This window comes from Schistocerca nitens, chromosome 5 (assembly GCF_023898315.1).
Source record: "Schistocerca nitens isolate TAMUIC-IGC-003100 chromosome 5, iqSchNite1.1, whole genome shotgun sequence".
In the NCBI taxonomy this organism is placed as follows: Eukaryota; Metazoa; Arthropoda; class Insecta; order Orthoptera; family Acrididae; genus Schistocerca; species Schistocerca nitens.
In genome coordinates this window covers 402,599,388-402,618,622 of record NC_064618.1, presented here as the reverse complement: position 1 = coordinate 402,618,622, position 19,235 = coordinate 402,599,388, and the positions used below count along the sequence as shown (strand labels likewise).

The following is a 19,235-nucleotide window of genomic DNA, read 5'->3' as shown; positions in this document are numbered from 1 at the left end:
TCAGTCCAGAATCGCGCTGCTGCTACTGTGGCATGTTCGAATCCTGCCTCGGGCATGGATGTGTGTGATGTCCTTAGGTTAGTTAGGTTTAAGTAGTTCTAAGTTCTAGGGGACTGATGACCTCAGAATTTAAGTCCCATAGTGCTCAGAGCCATTTGAACCATTTGAACTGCTGCCGGCACAGGAGAAGAAGCTAAGTTAGAGAACTATTGGGAAACGTGTGAAAGCCATAAACATTTTGTGCCAAAAGTAGTCAGTTCCCAATAGCTCTTCTGGCCTCTTTAACCACCGGTAGGGGTAAGTTCCCAAGTACAAAGAAAAATTAATCGACTTGTTATGCCGAGAGGCTGTGTGCCCGGGCCCACCCTCCTCCCACCCCACCCGCAGCCAAAGGCCGCTGACGGCCCGGAGTCCCCACCTGCCACCTGCCCGCTGCCGAGGCGGAAAGTTGCGCGTCCTCTCGCCAGCCTCCCCCTCCAAGCCGTGGGGCGCCGCGTATAAAACCGCCGTCCTGCCAGACGCCGCCGTAGTTGTCCGCAAGGCCCGGTCTGCAGAACCGGCCGACGCTCACCGCCGCCGCGACGTGCCGCCGACATGAAGCCGTCGACGCTGCTGGTCAGTGGCCCGTCTCGCGCGCACTATGCGTACCGCCTAGCACCACACGGCGCATTAAGAGGTCCGCCTCTGTGCGTCTCCCAGCTGTTGACAATAAGTCTGTCTGTCTATCTCTCTCTCTCTCTGTCTGTCCACGTCCAGTCGACAGCTAAGTCATTGCATGAGCATCAGCATTAGGGCTTTACATCACATCACTGCTTCGTCCATTGGAAGAAGGAGCATAGATTAGGATAAACCCTCCATCAACGATGTGGTCGTTACAGACAGACACACAGAACTCGGGTTGAGAAATGGAGAACGAAAGCTGCCGAGTCCTTTTTGAAAGAACCATGTCCTCATGAGCGTTAAGTTTTTTATGGAGACCAGGAAAATCCTAAATAAGGCTGCCTGAGCTGTATTCCTCCAGAATGTGAGGTCATTGTACGCCCAGAGGTAATGTAGGTGGCAGATTTCGGTTCATTGGTAGCACAGTGCGAAAACATAACCAGTCTACAAAACAGATTGTTTACAAAACACACCTGCGATCCATCTTAGAGTATTGCTGAAGTGTGTCAGGCCCTTACGAAATACTACTAACTGGGGATATTAAACCTATACATTGTATGGCTCTACGATTTGATCAGCTTTGTTTGGGCTAAGGGAAAGCAGATAAGCTGAGGAATCTGAACTGGTAGACGCTTGAAAAAGTGGTTCAAATGGCTCTGAGCACTATGGGACTTAACTTCTGAGGTCACTAGTCCCCTAGAACTTAGAACTACCTAAACCTAACTAACCGAAGGACATCACACACATCCATGCTCGAGGCAGGATTCGAACCTGCGACCGTAGCGGTCGCGCGGTTCCAGACTGTAGCGCCCAGAACCGCCCGGCTACCCCGGCCGGCGGTAGACGCTTGAAGACAGGTGCAAGCTATTCCGCGGCTGCTTGCTTACAAAGATTCAAGAACGTGTTTCAAGTGTTCAAACTAGGAATATACTACATAGCCTAATGTATCGCTCCCGTAGGGATCGTGAACGCTAGATTAGAGTGAAAAGTTTATCCGAGCTCTATACGCGAATGGAAAGGGAAGAAGTCGTAATAACTGATGCAATAGAAATTACCCCCTTCCGTACCCTCCACAGTGGTTTGCGTAGATATAGATGTAGGTGTACCAATGCGCCTCGTTGGTCGGTAGGTAAATGGAGGAAACGAAAGCACTTCACTTGGTTCAGAGTTTGGCGTCCTGTCAGTGACGAGGTCGACAGTGATTACCTGGTAAACTTACCGATGGCAGGTGAAGCATTCATGTCCTCCCTAAAGGAGAGATATCGAAATTCGCATCAAGTAATTTGAAGAAAATCATGGAATAATAAGTCAGAGTGCCTAGACAGACACTTATCTGTTCCTTTCGAAGGCGAAACGAAAGAAGGAAGTTTACAGTCTACTACATTGTCAACTTCTATATTTACAGGCGAAGACCGTATCAACGCGACGTCTATGGAGATAGATACCGTTCTTGACCTTTAGCGAAAGACCTTGATTTGCCTGCGAAGATTTGGAGAAAGGCTGATCAAATACTAAATCGACATTGCCGTAAGGCGCTCTTCATTCCAGTCTTGCCGAACGCGGGTTCAGGTTCCAGTGTACCGTGCACATCGTTTGTTGTTGGACATCCAGTCAGAAAACTAAGCCATCACAGGTGTAGCACTCGTTCACATTGATCACGTTTTGGCGAATGGAAGAATCAGCTGTCTCTCCCTTAAAGTTACGTTCTCCACGATCGTGCGGATAGGCAAATGGAAATCCTCGTAATCTAAATCAGCAAGACGGAGTGAGGACTCTTGCCGTAGTCCATTATGCCCTTTATTTTCGGATATAAAATGGTATCACGATCGTGCCTTGTTTCTTCTCTCCATCAATCAGATTGGTACACATAGTCACGTGAATACGTTAGGTCATCAGAATTATACTCGCCCAGTGACAGTCTATTAAATATGCACTTTATACAATAGTGAGAACAGAAAAAAAATCCATTTTTTACATCTAACTTTGCTGCTCGGGTTTAAATATCCTGTTAGAGGCGTGATTCATATATCTAGATTTCACCGAGTGAAAAATTTTTCAGGAGTATCTGAGGTGACAAGAGCAATGCGTTTAGATAATAAACGAACAGCACATTATGTTCCTTGCACTGAACAGCTGTCCGCATTTTTGCCTGGCAGTCGATGGAGCGTATGTTTACTCACTGTGTTCCAATGTGCGCCTTTAAAGTTACGTAAGACAATTAGATATGTTGAGTCATAATATTGCCACAATTCTGTGAGAGTTGTTACGAAGACTGTTGGCGAATTTTCAGGCTGATCTTACGTTGTTCACAACAATGAAACCGATTTTAGGGTGACAAGCGTATTTTAAATACAGTTGTGGTAGTTTTTATGAACCTTGACGAAACGAATACCGCTGCTCCAGCGTTTGAATCCTATTCCCGCCGAATTGAAGTCTAAGATATTTAACCACTGCAACACTTCGCCTTGTTGTTCTTTCGTGAAATGAATTTTATTCAGATTGGTTCAAATGGCTCTAAGCACTATGGGACTTAACATCTGAGGTCATCAGTCCCCTAGAATTAGAACTACGTAAACCTAGCTAACCTAAGAACATCACACACATCCATACCCGAGGTAGGATTCGAACCTGCAACCGTAGCACCAGCGCGGTTCCGGACTGAATCGCCTACAAACGCTCGGCCACAGCGGCCGGCTGAATATTATTTCCAGGTCGAGAATCTGCCCTTAAGTCTATGAAAATAAAGAACGCTGTGAAGATATCAGTAAATAGGCAAATGCCGGTTTTTATTGCAGTGCCTATTCAGCACGGTGACAATCAGATAGAGCAAGCATAGCAAGAAGTACATCATTCTGATGATAACTCTAGCAGTCGTTTGCATTTGCATGTGAGGGAAGTAGGACATATGTGCTAACGTTTATCTTACGCGTGCTTAGCCTGTTCACAGGGAGTTAAGGAAGACCCAGAGAGTGAGGAGAGTTGTCCTTTGTTTCAATGTCACCAACGAGTAAAACAAGACAGCTTAGGGCGAGGGCAGGGGCTGAAAGAATGACGAGACTTATAACTCGACCGTAAATGTATGGAAATTGAAATGTTAATCGACTAAGAAGATTATAAACGGAATCGTTAGCACTGAATCAATTTACTTGCACACAAACCACGAGCAGATTGGCCGGCGTATTTATTAACCGGTCCTTAATTAGCGCAACAGATCGCAGTCGGCGTACCCCGGCATTACGCTTACGTCACGCTGTCAGCGGACCTGCTGTGCGATGGCGCTGCAGGAGGCTGGCGTATCTCAGCATCTCCCAGCGGAAGCCGAGTGCCTTAATGAGCGTACGACTCTGACTGAACCTGGCCGCTAGGTACCGCGTGGCTCACGCTCATTCTCACGGACGCCCCAGTTAGCACGAACACCACCGTGTACTCTCAACTAAGGTTCAAAAAATGGTTCAGATGGCTCTGAGCACTATGGGACTTAAGATCTGAGGTCATCAGTCCCCTAGAACTTAGAACTACTTAAACCGAACTAACCTAAGGACATCACACACATCCATGCCCGAGGCAGAATTCGAACCTGCGACCGTAGCAGTCGCGCGGTTCAAGACTGAAGTGCCTAGAACCGCTCGGCCAAAACGACTGGCTCAACTAAGGAAATTTCGTATGTATGCTTAGATGTACGTAGAAGACGAGGTAATGTTATAGCGTTAGAGAGGCGTATAAATGTATGCAAAGTGCCGCACATACCAAACTATTTATCGAAATCATAATAATGTGTATGAGTGCACCACACATACCCAGAAGGAGGCGAGTATGAATCTGTGATCACACTCCTATTTCGAACTGGATTCAGGCATAAAATAAATAAATAGGAGCAATTATAGAGGCAATTCGTACTATATCCACTTTACGCTGGCAATTATTTAAAGTTTCCACTGTCCACTTTTCTGTTTCCGATATATCGTACATATGTATAAAACACAGTACAAAATGTAGAAACTTCTTCTCTGAGTCTGTTGCAGACATCTTTCTGTACTGGGAAGGTGGATTGTTATTTTGAAATGCAGTGAAGCTTGCAGTTTACCAAAACTGTGTGTAAAGATTTCATTTGCATGTACACAGCACCAGCAGCTATTGTAGTGCCAGTGATAAAAAGAAAATTCCGATGTTACTTAAGTACATCGCATACGATAATTCTCTATAGTCAGTTACGGTAGTCAAATATTTACTTTATCAGCAGTACTAAGATGGATAGGGTGTATACAGGGTGTCCCAAAAAAGCACCGACAAACTTTAGGGACAATTTCTCTTCACAAAACCAAGAGAAACGAGTCTAGTAAATATGGGCTCTAAAATGCAGACTTTAACAGCTATGAAGAGTTGTCCATCTTCGGTACTTTGAAACATATCTCTTCTATTGCAAGGACTTTGGTTTCCTTGTTTTGGGAGGAGGTAGTACAGACCAAACCAAGAAGAAATTTCCAGTAATCATGGGGTCAATAGACATTTTTTTCTTGTTTTGGTGTAAGGAACCAGTCCCTGAAGTTCGTCTTTTGCCATTTCTAGAACCTGGAACCATTTTTCCGGGAATGTTCAGCGAATATATCAACACCTACATATATGTCACATAATGGCTATGATCGACAAGACTTGAGCTGTTAGAGAGGGTTAGTGGCAGATGATTTCCCAGCCCGTAATCCACCTGTAGACGAAGACGTCACGTATTCTACTTTATCCCTTTATGTACAAATCCAAAATTTTCCTTACAGAATTGAGAATTTCCCCAATTTGATATGAAAGTTTTCATCATGCTCCCTTACAATATCGCACCTGCTTTATCATCATACATATAACTATTTTTTTGCAACTTTACTTCTTTGAATTATCCGATAGGTGCCGTTTTGGGACCCAAAGGGATTTGTCTATGTCATAAACGTTGTGCTCTGTCTTTACTGGATGTACATACCCCACTATTAGCAGTCCAACGAGTTATTAACAAAATATAGAATATTTGGATGAAAACGGACGTAGGCGACTTTATGCAAAGTACGTTCCCTGATGGCATGTATAATACTGCATTGGCAGTTGATGATAGGTATCAGGTATACCAAGATTTATGCCACAACTAAATGTGATATAAAGCTGTAAATAGTTATGTTGTCTCCAGCTCGCATTTAATCTAATGACATGAAGAGGAGAGCGACAGTTGTGATTTGTCACCTAGGGCCAATAGTAAGCAGAACAGAACTGAAGTGACAGAGAGTGATTCCGATCCGTATGGTACTCTAGACCGAGCACAAATGTTTGGTAAATGTTCACTTATATTTAAAGTTAGGATATTGGAAATTATAGAAGCCTTCCTTATAGTGATATCAAAAAGGTCAGACAGCAAACACAGAGCCCAAGTCTTCTAGAAATCACTTACAATTTTGTCAGGCGACTGCGCAAGGCGATATAAGGTTAAACGAGAATTTGAGACAGGTTTATTAAAGGCAGTTTCCCAATTCGCACTGAGCTTAAGTACTGTCAAAGCAACGCTGTTGATAGCCGTGAAATAGAAGTGCAAGAATGAGACAGCGTACATTTGAAACGAAGCTGATGGCCACTGCATTTTTTAAGTTATCAGTCTTTCGATTGGTTTGATGCTGCCCTCCATATTTTCTTACATGAACTAACGTTTCCGTCTTGACATAACCATTGCACTCAGCTGTTTGATGCATCTAATTTTAGTCTACTCTACTAATTTTCCCTTCTACCGTTCCGTCGAGCACCAGTTAACTATCTCTTGATGACGTATCATACTATGTTCCTTCTTCTGGTACGTGACTTCTGTATTCTGCCCTCATGTATTCTATTTAGTACTATCTTCATTTACTACTGTCCGCCCTTGGTAACTGAGCGGTCAGCGCGACGGAATGTCATACCTAACGGCCCACGTAGGATTCCCGGCTGGGTCGGCGATTTTCTCCGCTCAGGGACTGGGTTTGTGTTGTCCTTATCATCATCATTTCATCCCCACCGACACGCAGCCCCGACGTGGCGTCGACTCGAAAGACTTGCACCAGGCGAACGGTCTACCCGACGGGAGGCCCTAGCCACACGGCATTTACATTTACTACTACGTTTGCCTACTTATATTTCCGATGGTCCAAGTTTCTCTTCCATATAACGCTGTTCTCCGGTCTCGCACTTTCGAGAACCTATTCCTTTGCAATAACAGAGCTCAAATTGCCGAATACGGCTCCTGGCTATTTGCTCAGAGACGGACAGCATTTCGAAAGCGCGACAGGTGCCAGACGGCAATGTTTAAAATGTACGATCGTCATGCGGCGGAGAAATCAAACAGCCTACACTCTTGCGGCAAGGACAAGGGTCGCACGCCACGCGTGAGAGCTGCAGGCTCTCGTCTGGAGGACGTCTGCTTTCTCCGAAGGACGCGGGGTCAGAGCCAGCCGAGAGGCCCGCACGCGTAAGCGGCTGCGTGCCGATAGCCAGAGTTGTTAACTACCTGCAGGCGGCTCTGAGGGCAACAGTGTGACTAAGCGTTAGCGACGACGTTCATAACGCTCAGACCTTGGCCGTGACACTCATTCCACGATCAACGACCTTTTCTCCAGCTGTTTATGGTTTGACGTTCCATTGCTGAAGATATTCTAATGGCTCTAAGCACTATGGGACTTAACATCTGAGGTCATCAGTCCCCTAGACTTAGAACTACTTAAACTAACCTAAGGACATCACACACATCCATGCCCGAGGCAGGATGCGAACCTGCGACCCTAGCAGCAGCGGGGTTCCGGACTGAAGCGCCTAGAACCGCTCGGCCACAGCGGCCGGCGGACAGTAGTAGACCGTCACTAGTAGACCCGGACTAGAAACGACTCAGTACAAGCACTGTCATCCTAACTGTTATACTGAGACTCATGCCTTATATCATTTGTTTACATGGACAGTGATACTTACACATACAGATGGCGGTAGTATCGCTTATTCAGGGTACGAAATGATAGTGCGCTTGCGGGGCTGTCATTTGTCCTCAGGTGGTTCGCGATGTTGTAAGGTGCCTCTTACGTGACGAGGACATTTTTACCAGTTTTAATAAATTATTGTCTCTTATTGATGTATTCACGATAGTTAGGAAGTGCTGCAGTCCGTAGCTGGCCATGAGTCGGAGAGAATTTCACACTCCGGCTAGTTAGGTGACGAAGCGACCATACGTCGCGCGTAGTGGGGTGGGGCTCGGCGCTGCACCATAGCAACAAGCATCAGCCTCGGAAATATACATGACGGGAAGTACCGCCATCTTGGCACCAAAGTCACCGATTTTGTTGATTTATATTTACTAATTGAAGTCATTTATGACAACATGAATACAAGGAGGAGCCTCTGGATGTTTATGTATCCTAATTTTGCCTCGTTGAAATTCACACCCGTTCATTAACAAATGCATATCTTCATCGGAAATCCATGAACTGTGACGAAACTAGAAAGAGATACGGACTGCGGACCAAAGTCGGCAGTCGGCGTTAAGAGCTCTTCCTGTCTTGTTCGATGGTAGTCATGCTCTCGGTTACGAGTAGTTTGTGACATGAGTGTTTCATTATTGATCTAATAGGAATAAATTCGAGTAAATAGATACCCCAAAGTTGACCTACAGCAATTTCAGTTAGTTAGCTTCCACCGACAGAGACATCCAATGCGCCAATGAAGAATCTGCATGGGACGACATTTACGATAGCTGCACCGCGCACGGGTAAGAGGAAATCCGACGACACGACCCACCTAGGCGGATCAAGGAAGGTCCGACTTACACTCGCAAATTCCGGGTGGAAATGCTGACCAGTCATACTGTACGTCACATATACCACCCTCTAAACTGATTAATAACAGTATCAGTTTAGAAGCGAGGGGACCTTGCAAGGTTCCGACTTGTTTATGGCCTCACGACGGGAACCAACAGACTTTCAACTCGGAATAGTTGTTGGAACTAGACGCATGGGACATTAAATTTCTGAAATCGTTAGGGAGTTCAGTATTTCGAGGTCCACAGGGGTCTAGGGTGTGCCGAGAACACTAAATTTCAGGGATTACGTCTCACCACTGATTACGCAGTGGCCGAAGTAGCAGCGTTTGCATAGAGTTGTCAGTGCTAACAGACAAGCAACACTACGTAAAATAACAGCACAAATCAATGTGGGACGCACTACAAACATATCAGTTAGGAGAGTGCGGTGAAATTTGGCGTTAATAGGCTATGGCATCAGATGACCGACGCGGGTGCCTTTGCTACCGACTTCAGCGCCTACCATGTCGTTTGTACCATAGACGACTGGAAAACAGTGGCCTGGCAAGTTGGTACAAGCTGATGATAAGGCATGAGTGTGGCTCATACCCCGCGAAGCCAAGGACCCAAGCCACAGCGTAAGCTGGTGGTGTCTCCAAATGGTGTGGACTGTGTTTACATCCAATGGACTGGGATCTCTGGTCCAACTAAACCGATCATTCACTGGAAACGGTTCTTTTCGGCTACTTCACATTATTAAACAATGATGGACTTTTTTATGGATGAGAATCCACCATATCAGAACATTCTGGCGAATTGGAACGAATGGTCTGGCTAGCCAGAGAGCGTGACAAGAATGTCATCTGACATTAGGAGGATATAATCGAGAGGTCAGTTCGTGTACAATATCCTGCACCGGCAACAGTTCCACAATTACGGACTGCTATAAAGGCAGCAAGGCTCAATATTTCCGCAGGGGACTTCCGAGTTCTTGAGTCCATGCCTAGTCGAGTTGTTGCACTATGCCGGGCAAAAGGAGGTCCGACACATATCCTATGGCTTTCGTCACCTCATTGCGTAAAGAATGTGCAAAAGACCTTATTGCTATTCTAGCTGCAGGTTTTCGTTGGGCTCTGAAACAACGAAGTTTTCCAAGTGACTGGGAAAAAAGGATACAGGTCATATCCATGTTTAACAAGGGTCGTCGGACAGATAACTCTTTTGCAGACGGACAGTCTTTTTTATAGGAATAAACATGGACTCGGCTAAGTCCGAACTTATGAATTTAAGCTCGCTCTGTTCGTCCAACAGATTCAAAAGAAAGTAGCCAGTGGGGCCGGACAACCTTTGTGAGTGTACTAATGATTCCTTACCCGACAGAAGTTAAACATCGCTCCCGACGGGTTGCACTGGTCAGACACGAATGGTTCAAATGGGTCTGAGCACTATGGGACTTAACTGCTGAGGTCATCAGTCCCCTAGAACTTAGAAATACTTACACCTAACTAACCTAAGGACATCACACACATCCATGCCCGAGGCAGGATTCGAACCTGCGACCGTAGCGGTCGCGCGGTTCCAGACAGAAGCGCCTAGAACCGCTCGGCCACTCTGGCCAGCCAGACACGAATGTAACTGTAGGCCTAATCTTGGATTATTACAGGGCCATATCTGCTACGTGAGGGTATTTGTGTAACGTCAGAACACTCACGCAAATTGCAGGAAAACTAGTACAGAATCTATGCTTTCCTCGTGATTTGGCAGTCGAGTCTGAACGTTAGACAACGCATTGCGCATAAATGGGTGAAAAGACCAATTATTTTTCGATTACATGGTTGGCGATCGGTCACTGGGAGCACTGTCAACATCTCGTGGTCTAGTCGTTACCGTGTCTCGAGACAGCGCGGCCATGGTTTGGATCCCTTGCCGGGTGACATTCCCTCTGTTTGGGACTGAGTGTATATGCTATCCTCATCTTTCCTCTTATCTTCGACAGACGTACAAGCCACAAACAGAAACACCTGCTCCAGGCAGCCACACAAGCTCAGGTTCTCCCGGCCAAATAAGCGATGCGATCATTTCTTTTTACCAGAAGCGGAAACAATCGTAAAAATATCTAGGACTATGTGTACTGATCAACTTCAGATGAGAGGACCGCATAAAATTAATTGTAGAAAAGTCAGTTCCAGACTGGGATTTACTGAAAGAATCACAAGGAAAAGCGATTTCATCTCGTTCAACCTGTTCACTGGTATTGCTCGTCGGTTTGGAAAAACTGCCAGGCAGCAGTAATAGACGAGAGAGAGGGGATCGAAAGAAGATATTGTGTTCAGTCACTGGTTCGTTTATCAAGCGCAAGAGTGTCACTGATATTCATCCACTTCTGTGGCAGTCGTTAAAAGAGAGGCGTTGTGCGTCGCAAAGTACTATTATAATTGAGAGAATACGCCTTTCAGCAACATACATCACCATCTCCAACAGTTCTGTTACTATCGCCACAGTCTTAGCTTATGCAGATATATTTCCCTTCTCGGTCAGTTCGATGAACATTGACCGGATATATTAATGGGTAACTACTGTCTTCTCAACTACGTTCGATATGCACAGGCCGACTGTGTGGTGTTTGTGCCTATAAGCAATTAAGATCACGCCGATTTAACTAGGATGCAACCACCATTACATCTCTACACAGTGTTTCTAGAACTACCGGAAAGTTGACTGTCTTTCTGTTTGATAGTAAACCTGGACAATATGTCAAAGAAAAAAGAGGGAACAATAAGAGTGGAAATCAAGAACAAAGTGCTCGGATTAAAAAGGGAGTAGGATAGTGATGTAGTCTCCCGTTTCCACTCCTCAATCTATACATCGAAGAAGCAGTGACAGAAATAAAAGAAAGGTTCGAAAGTAGGATTAAAATTCAGAATGAACGGATATCGAAAATAATATTCATGGATATCATTGCTATCCTCAGTGAGAGTGAAAAATAAGTACAGGAGGTGTTGAATGGAATAAAAAGTCTAATAAGAACAAAATATTGATTGAGAGTAAACTGAAGGAAAACTAAAGTAATGTGGAGTAGCTGAATTGAGATTAGTGATAAACTTAACTGCAAAATTGGAGAGAAGGAGGTAGATAAAATGAAGGAATTCAGCTGCCTTTGAAGAAAAATATCCCATGACGGACAAAGCAAGGAGGACATAAAAAGCAGATTAGCAGAGGCAAAGACGGCCACGATGAAATATCGGCCTTAATTCGAAGAGGAAATTTCTCAGAATGTACGTTGGAGCACAGCATCATATGGTAGTGAATCACGGACTGAATGAAAACAGGAAAAAGGGAACTGAAGCGTTTGAGATGTGAAACAACAGACAGATACTGAAAATTAGATGGACTGATAAGGTACGGAATGATGAGGTCCTCCGCAGAATTGACGAAGGAAGAAACACATGGAACATATTGGCAAGAATAAGTGACAGGATGATAGGACATGTGTTAAGACATCAGGGAATAGCTTCTACGGTTGTACTGGGAGCCATAGAGCGTTAAAAACTGCAGAGGTGCCAGAGATTCTATTACAACGAACAAAAAAGGGTGCAGGGTGCAAGTGCTACTCCGTGACGAAGAGGTTCACACAGGAGCGGAATTCGGGACGGTTGTTATAGAAGCAGAAGACTGATGACTCCAAAGCAATACAAAAGAAAGAAGCTAAAAGAAGAAAAACAGAAATAAAAATTACAGATGCATAACATTGGTTTAAGAGTTGAGACAGGTTTAAACTATGGAGGTCAGTTTGGTTTTTCACATTATCAGGCAAGCACTGCGTCACGAACCAGGAAAAGGAAAATGATGTATATTCCTTCCAATGGCTCTAAGCACTGCGGGACTGAGGTCATCAGTCCCCTAGACTTAGAACTACTTAAACCTAACTAACCTAAGGGCATCACACACATCCATACCACGGGTAGGATTCGAACCTGCGACCGTAGCAGCAGTGCGGTTCCGGGCTGAAGAGCCTAGAACCGCTCGGCCACAGCGGCCGGCGATGTGTGTTGGATTGACATTTTGATCACACTCTAAGTAAAAGTTACGCACTAGAGAATTCTGAACACGAGGACTCTCGGTGTAGCTACAGCAGTACGTAACATATTCTTCGTGTTCAATGCATTTCCTACGAGTCAGACAAATTTATGATCAGAAATTTTTCTTGGGGAATCGAATTTACTCAGTTATATGCTTTGTTACGCTGTTACGCACAAATGAAACGAGACTTTACACTTGTTGGCTTCTGACCTCTCTCCGAGATGAAATACGAAACCTATCTTCTTAGCAGCCCTGAGGACATCTCGTTTAGCTGATAGTTACGAAATAGTCGCGTGTTAAACTTTCGCCTCACTTTAAGAAATCGCGTGAAATTTCACATGTGGTGTCAGTCTCTGATCTACATTTTGGTGAATGTTGTTACCGTACAGATAAAAGTAGAGCTAAGTATCGTTGTTTCCTAAATTTCATCTAAGTTATGTAAAATGATGGTGAGATGCATTCGCTCTAGAGCGAAGACTCTTCAGTGTATGGTGTGTGCTTTTTCCTTGTCTTGCATTATTGTCTGAGGTTTATTTCCAGTATGTAAGCGTCCCTATAGCAACAACATTTACAAACCTCTACTTCTCTCTACTTTGTGCTTCCGATGAAAAATTTTAAAATGTATGTCTTTCTTTCTTTCATTATTTCTTTATTTCATTTTTTCGTTCTTTCTGTTTTTCTTTCGCTATTTGTCTCTTCCAGCTGCTCTGATCCAAAATATGTTTCATTATGTCATGCATGAGTGATAGCTGCAGTGTTTCCTCGTAATATGCAAATATTTGTCGACTCCTACTGCTTCCCCCCTTCCCCTCCCCCCTCCCCCCTACCCCCTCCCATCCCTCAAGTGTTTTATATCGACTACATCTCAACGTTTGGATGTATGTGCTATCAACCAGTCATTCCTTCACATACACTAAATTCTCCGACTATTACAGCAAAACCAAACCTAATTCTTCAGTTCCTGTAACTTACTTCCTATATCTTAATATTCATCGCAGCAGTGCCACTTTTTTAGGAAATAACTCACTATCAGAGAGAATGTTTCATAATATACTGCTGTGTACACCGTCATCGTTCAGTTAAAGTTTTACACACAATCTAAACGCGAAAATATAAATTCGCTCCAACTTGTAAGACGGCCTGTATTCATATCCTGTTGTGACAGAGACTTTTAAAAATGGTTCAAATGGTTCTGAGCAGTATGGGACTTAACATCTTAGGTCATCAGTCCCCTAGAACTTAGAACTACTTAAACCTAACGAACCTAAGGACGTCACACACATCCATGCCCGAGGCAGGATTCGAACCTGCGACCGTAGCAGTCGCGCGGTTCCGGACTGCGCGCCTAGAGACTTTTAATCAGATAACTGAACTCGTATGTTCTTCTCTCTTAAGCCGATCTTTTGAAGTCATTACCAGCTTCATTTCCACACTATGAAATGTGAACTGTAATTTAATAATTAATTATAATTAGAGATGATCACAGCAAACAGTCGTGTATCAATCTGTATTTTGTTACAGATCTAGCTATATTTCAGTTATAGTATAGCCACCGTCAGTGCATGTAGTAGCGTGTCATATAGAAACAGATAGCTTCTATATACAGACGCTCTGATGATGCATACACTTTACCTAAAATATAGCTAGATGTGATATAAAATACGAGTTGATGGATGAGCGAGTGTTTGCTATGTTCATCCCTGCTTAAAAGAATATGACAGTCGCAGGGTACAACGATGGAATTCAATCTGATAATGTTATTTATTTTTTTTTGGAATCCGGTTATTTTCACCAACCCACCAACTCATTTCCCTTCATATTCCTCCTGGTGCCAATGACGCAGCTAAGACGTGGCTCAGGATTTGCGTTATTTGGTGCTGGTGTTTGTGTACTGGACGACACCTGTATTCCTGGAATAGAATGGCGGCAGAGGTGAAAGCTGCGCCAAGAACGCACAACTGCGAACGTGCGAATGATTCCTTCGTGTCACGCGTAAGAGGTGCGAACGGAGCGGCAGCGTCTTTGTTGTGTCCAGCGGCGCCAAGGCAATAAATCTAAGCGAAGCAAACAGAGCAACAGCAGCAGCGGCAGCCAAAAGCTGGCGAGCAAACAGTTTACTGACGCGCGGGTCGGTGTTTTTCTTTTTTTTCTTTTCTTTACAGGTGCTGTTCGCCTCGCTGTCCGTAGCTCTTCTCGCTGCACCGGTCTCCGCCAACCCCGTCCACAGTCGCGAGAAGAGGGGGTAAGCTGCTGCTACCATCACTCCATAACTGATAAATAATAAAAATGAAATTGTCACTCGCGAATACTTCAATTACCAAAAGATGTCTCATCAGTCAGTCACTATAGTCTGATATAAATTAGTTGGTGTCTGACGTACATTGTCCAAAGTGGCGTTACTGTCGTGACGTACATTCTCTGCAGGCGGCCACCACACACCACTGTGCTCGCCGCGGTGATAGGAAATCACTCTGAAAAGTTCACTACACAACTACCCGCCTCCGTAGCTAAGGTCGCTAACGTACACTTGGGTGGTAGCGCCCGAAACGCAGGTGCACCGATTCGAATACACAGGGCGGACAGAATTTTCACAGCCAGTATTTTGCCCACAATGGGAGGAGGGATGGTGCCGTTAAGTTGCCCATCAGCAGTTTTATATCCTGTTGTTCCGCATCAAGTTCCGAATCTCTCATGAAGTGAGTACAAGTGACACTGTTGACGGTGATCTGTTTGTCGGATGGGAACTTTAACCTCGGTGGTTCCCCTTGGTGTTACTCGGGAGGAGTATGTATGTGCGGGCACCGGGTTTCGCTCTCTCCCCTATCTCATCACTAATCTACTACTCAAACATAACACGACACAATACACGCATCCGTGACACTAACGCACGCTCACTGCATAAATCTCAATTACCCGCAAGGAAAGCGACGAACTTGCGCGTGAGAGGAACAGTCTTTCCGACAGGCGGCTGAATCGACCCCACAAGATATCCAAGTTAACAATCCCACACGAGACTGGTATTTTCTACTACAAAACTAATGTGAAAAAATTAAAAAAAAGAGTTCTTAACGTTAATCAGGACCTTTTTTGGACTCATTGATACACATTCAGTTTTTCTTTGATTGCAAAATACATCGCTCGATAATGGATCCATGCAAAGTTGGGTGTCACGTTATGTTTGTTATATACAAGATTCGGAAGACAGTACTTTTGCAGTTTTGAAATTTTAACTTGCAAGATGTCTAACGCTGTAAATCTCTGTATCGAACAAAGATCATGTAAAAAAGTTTGGAATCCACTAACGACACAGATCTCTGTGGTGTGTTCTCAACGTCTCTCGTTCGACTACTTTTACTGCACATCGTAAAGCATGTGAAACTAAACGCTACACAGATCTATTTCTGCAACGGCTCACTGAAAGGTGGCGGAGCCAGTACTTTGCGCAGCAGAAGTGCAGTACACTGAGAGTCGGCAGTTCCAAGTTCTCGTTGGTATAGGGGCAATCTGCAAGATGCAGAACTACAATACCTGTCGCAAATAATACGCTCTTAGGATCATATAGAACATGAACTATATCTGCAGCGCCAGAACATCAATAGCGATCACACTCACAGCAATACAAGCGCTTGTTCTCAAGAGAAGACAGAGAAGAAAATGAATCATAATTTATCACTGTAACCAAACTATAGTCAAATTTCCAGCAACTAGGCTCTAAACACGGAAACTGCATCACATTTGTAACAACATCTAAATACTAGCGTTTTATGTAAGTGAAAAAAAAGTTTACGATATCAGGCGCGTGTCTCCTCTGCTACGAGTGCAACCGTAGCACGTAGAGTGCGACGTACAGCAGACGTTGAAACATTCACACCGGATCCGAAGGATATAGTTATACAGATCTGAATCGGGAAGAAAGTTTCAACCATTTAATTTTATTGCACGTTCTCGTTTCGGGCAGTAGCGCGTACTGGGGTTAAGTATCAAGGCACGATATCGTAAATTTGGGACAATAATTTTTATAATTATAATGGACGACTTCGTCCGTTTACATCGTAAGGTGCCACTGTAAAACGTCAAATTCTCACCAAAGAAATATACAGTTCCTATATTAGTCGCTGCCCTGACATGCTTTACGTGTTCCCTAACTCTGCTGTACAACTGTGACAGGTGTCCATTGTTGATATAGTAAAAGTGTTAATAATACTTCACAGTAGCTCTACCAGATCAAAAATTTTGAAGATTGCTGCCAAAACTCAGTTTATATGTTCTAAACATATATACGAAGACATTAACTTGTTCTCGAAAGAACAGTTACTGTTGGTGACCGTGCAGCTTTTCCCTGGAATAAATGATGACTAACTGACAACCTCAGCTGCCGACAGGTGTTGTTGTTATACCTCGATGTGAACAGGTGAAAATGTGTGCCCCGACCTGCAGGAGATCCCGGGTTTTCGAGTCGGGGCACACATTTTCACCTGTCCACATCGAGGTATAACAACAACACCTGTCGGCAGCTGAGGTTGTCAGTTAGTCATCATTTGTTCTAAACATCTTAAGGCTTAAACTGGGCTTAATATTTAATAGTGTTAGAGTATATAGTTATATGGGGAGGAAGGTATAACCTCACCAAGCTCACTTTTAACTGTTTTATTGACTTCGATTTTTACAATAATAAAGCCATCAACAATATTTGAAAAAATATTTTGTTTATTCACAAATTTACGTGGCGGTTCTGACACGAGTACTTGGCAACACTGGCTAGGTTTACAGTATCTCGAAGAAACTTGTCAGCATACAAATGTCACAAACCTGCCTTCGTGGCCAAAGTTGCTAACGCTCGCTTGTGCGATGGCATTTGAACAGGAGGTACGCCAGTTCAATTTCCACTGCCACTATTTGGCCGGCACGGGAAGGAGAAATGGTGGCTTAAAGCTCCTGATTAACAGACTTTGCGTCGAAGTCCCGAGTTAAATACCAAACCTCTCCGTAATGTGTCACGAAGTGAGGGCATGTGACACTGCTGATCCGCCAATCGGATGGGGACGATAAGATTGGCGGTCCCCTTGGTGCTATGAGCCGGCACCGCGATTCACCCTCTCCCTTGTCTGATCATCATCATCACGCAATACAACCATTACTCTACACAGAGGCACAAAATACATATATGTGGTATTACAAATAGAGTGTAATGGAACAAGGTGTAAATAGACAAAAAAAGGCGTATTGGAAACGCAGCAAGCTAGTAACTATAGAACATTATAAAATGGTTGTTTTTCTCCTTGTGCAGGATCGAGTACGGCCCTCCAGTGCACCATGAAGAGCACCACGACCACCATCAGCCAGAGGGCATCTGGAAGAAGAAACTCGTCTGGAAAGAAGAATGGGTGAAAGTGTGGAAGACAGTCAGTAAACAGGTTTGGAAACCAGCGTGGAAGAAAATCCAGGTTCCTGTCTGGAAAGAAATACAGGTGCCTGTGTGGAAGGAGATTCAAGTTCCCGACTGGAAGAAAATCCAGAAGCCGATATGGAAAGAGATTCAGGTGCCAATATGGAAAGAAATTCAAATTCCAGACTGGAAAAAGATAAACGTTCCAGTGTGGAAAGAAATACAGGTGCCTGTATGGAAGGAAATCCAAGTCCCAGACTGGAAGCAAATCTGGGTACCAGAACTGGTAAAAATATGGGTACCAGGAGAGAAATCTCACGGGAAAGACCCACACGGCTGGGAGTACACGTCCCACGGCTTGTGGAAGAAGAAACTCATCTGGAAGCCGATCTGGAAGAAAATCTGGCGCACGGACAAGAAGCTGATCTGGGTGCCCGAGAAGAAGCTGGAGTGGAAGATCGAGTACAAGCAGATCTGGCGTACCGAGAAGAAGCAGATCTGGGTGCCGGAGAAGAAGCTCATCTGGAAGGAGGAGCTCGTCCAGATCTGGAGGCCCGACAAGAAGCTCGTCTGGGTGCCCGACAAGAAGCTGGTCTGGAAGGACGAGTGGAAGCAGATCCAGGTGCCCGTGTGGAAGCAGATCCAGGTTCCGGCGTGGAAGAAGGTGTGGAAGCCCGTGTGGCAGAAGGTGTGGGTGCCGATCCACCACGAGGAGCACCACGGCTGGGACTGACGCTGAGCCGAGCCGAGCCGAGCCGAGTAGAGCCGAACCCAGCCGGCCGCCGGGGCAGACAGCGGCCGCGAGCTGTGGCCCCAAGCCACGAGTACAAATCCAATAGACGCCGGCGTCGCCGTCGCGGCGCCAGCTGTTGCTACTTTTTGTAACATACCCGCTTTGTTATTTGTTGTATCTAGTATGTTTTGTACAGTTCTTTTTGTATTATACTCCCTTTTTTATACTTAAGAAGATGTGTTATTATTCTGTAGGCTATGAAAGGCCTCCAATTAAGGCTTCATTCTTATGTTGTCATGCTCTACACTGCCGAGAACCCTGGCCAAGGAAACTTCGCTAGTATCAAATATCATTTTTTGGTAGGAGATCATGGACTGCGGGAAAATCGCAACAGAAGACAATTTGAGATTTGAGATGTACTGCAACAGATGAATGTCGAAAATTAAGTGGACTGGTAAGGTAAGGAATGGACTGGTAAGGAGTGAGGACTGAGATGGTTTCTCGCGTAATCGGCGAGGAAAGGAAGAGACGGAAAACACTGACGAGAAGAAGGCACAGTATGATAGGACATCTGTTAAGAAGTCAGGCAATGT

General features: G+C 44.7%; 1 protein-coding gene across 1 annotated transcript; it reads left to right on the top strand.

Moving 5' to 3' along the window:
• Window positions 1-540: 540 nt before the first annotated feature.
• On the top strand, window positions 541-18,853 carry LOC126259673 (uncharacterized). Its single transcript, XM_049956620.1, has 3 exons — window positions 541-615; window positions 14,686-14,765; window positions 17,811-18,853. Exons 1-3 carry the CDS (start codon window positions 595-597, stop codon window positions 18,640-18,642), a joined length of 933 nt encoding a protein of 310 aa, XP_049812577.1. The 5' UTR covers window positions 541-594; the 3' UTR covers window positions 18,643-18,853.
• The last annotated feature ends 382 nt before the right edge of the window (window positions 18,854-19,235 follow it).

Bases quoted from the DNA above. Each gene is read 5' to 3' on its own strand.
- LOC126259673 (XM_049956620.1), top strand. From the start codon at position 595: ATGAAGCCGTCGACGCTGCTG. The intron at 616-14,685 runs GTCAGTGGCCCG...TTTTCTTTACAG, and splicing joins TGAAGCCGTCGACGCTGCTG to GTGCTGTTCGCCTCGCTGTC. The intron at 14,766-17,810 runs GTAAGCTGCTGC...CTCCTTGTGCAG, and splicing joins CACAGTCGCGAGAAGAGGGG to GATCGAGTACGGCCCTCCAG.